Source organism: Notolepis coatsorum (genome assembly GCF_963971535.1).
Source record: "Notolepis coatsorum genome assembly, chromosome: 6".
NCBI lineage: Eukaryota > Metazoa > Chordata > Actinopteri > Aulopiformes > Paralepididae > Notolepis > Notolepis coatsorum.
Genome location: NC_140170.1, coordinates 65,449,007 through 65,450,698, shown reverse-complemented (window position 1 = coordinate 65,450,698; position 1,692 = coordinate 65,449,007). Strand labels below are relative to the sequence as shown.

The 1,692-nt window shown below is 39.8% G+C and overlaps 1 protein-coding gene across 1 annotated transcript in view; it reads right to left on the bottom strand.

Moving 5' to 3' along the window:
- The window catches only part of LOC311230979 (tubulin alpha chain-like), a 3,726-nt gene extending 2,895 nt beyond the window's left edge, over window positions 1–831 (bottom strand). The window contains exon 1 of the mRNA XM_084317438.1: window positions 682–831. Within this exon, the coding sequence (XP_084173564.1) occupies window positions 682–802 (121 nt within the window). The 5' untranslated portion in view covers window positions 803–831. The remainder of the gene's footprint in view (window positions 1–681) is intronic.
- Between the last annotated feature and the right edge of the window lie 861 nt (window positions 832–1,692).

The window sequence follows — 1,692 nt, the reverse complement described above, 5'->3', positions numbered from 1 at the left end:
TGCAATAGTAGATCAGGACAATCAGAATATCTACACTGTAAGAAAAAAAAGCTGCAAGAAAACGGTAAATGTCTGGCATCAATGGTTGCCAAATACTTACTGTCAAATTACAGTAAAATCAAATACATTTACAGATTACAACCTTTATTTAATGGTTAATATTTTGATAAAAGGTAATTTACTGTATTTTTATGGCATTTAAACTTAAAGTAGAAAAACAAAAGTAATCTGTAAAATAATACAGTGAATTTCCCGTGAAAAAACATTTATTGTATGCTACAGTTATGTCATATGAACCTATCAATGAGTTATATCACTATATAATATATACTAAATAAAAAACTACACGGAAATTGAATATCACAGAACTTTCTTTGTTAAAGAAGAACACAGAACAATAATGAACAATCTCTTTAAGTCATATAACTAATACTGTATGTAAGTCATATTAGTTTCATAAAGGCTCCAAAAGGACACTGCTCTTCCAAGATGGATTCCAGAGCTTCTGGAAGCCAAGGGCTATAGGATAACATCAGGTGGCTCTTTGGAACCCTACAGAAAAAGAGCTGTGCAGATAGCGTGCAGCACCACCCAGAGGTTCTAAAAAGAATAACATGAGTGCAGCTAGGCCCCGCCCACAATAAAAAGGGGGTGTTGTGAGAATAGACCGGTAGATATTACCGATGACGGTGGGTTCCAGGTCGACAAACACAGCTCTGGGGACGTGCTTGCCGGCTCCGGTCTCACTGAAGAAGGTGTTGTACGAGTCGTCTCCGCCTCCGATCGTCTTATCGCTGGGCATCTGCCCGTTCGGCTGAATCCCGTGTTCCAGGCAGTACAGCTCCCAGCAGGCATTGCCTATCTGGACACCAGCCTGACCCACGTGGATGGAGATACACTCACGCTGCGTACAGATAGAAAAGAGAGAGGGGGGGGGGGTGATATAGCCATACAGACAAGATGTGAAAACGTTTCCTACATTTACATAATTAACACAGCACAATGTCCCCAATGACCATCATTTACTGTCAATAAATGTCAAACTAAATGAATGTGTGCAAAACGGTTTAGAGTTTTTGGATGTGTGTGAGATTATGTGCAAAATAAGTCTGCATTGTTTTTTTGGTGACGTGCCCCTTTAAGCTATACAGTAAGATTTTGTCTTACACAAATTGGGAATGCACACAATTCTGTTCCTGCCCTCTGCGTGGACTAAGGAGATTATCTTGAGGGATAATGGCTGGGGGCTGTAGCCTTCCTTGTGGGCTTGCTGCAGGACATTACTGGTGGTCGTTTACAAGAGCATTGTTCCAACTGATTAGCTTTGAAGATTACAAGAAAGGGCATTTAGCTTGTGGCTCAACATTTTCATTTAAGTTCCCGAAAATTGGCTTCCTGTACAGAAATAGATCCAGCTTTTCCATGATTAGTATAAAGAGGATTGTTGAAGCTGTTTTCTTATATATTTCAGACTATGGTGATGTGATTTATAGGCAGCCCTCAGATGTATTACTGGTGATGTGTATGATACCCACCACTGTGTCCTTTATGAAAAGAATGATTGGTATTTGTTTACAAGCCCTTATTGGTAAACTTCCCTCTTACATCACAACACTGTTGGAATGGAATCTTGGAACCTATTCTACAAGTATTCTCTGAGTGTCTTGCTTTGTAAGCTTGTCGTCGCTGTAA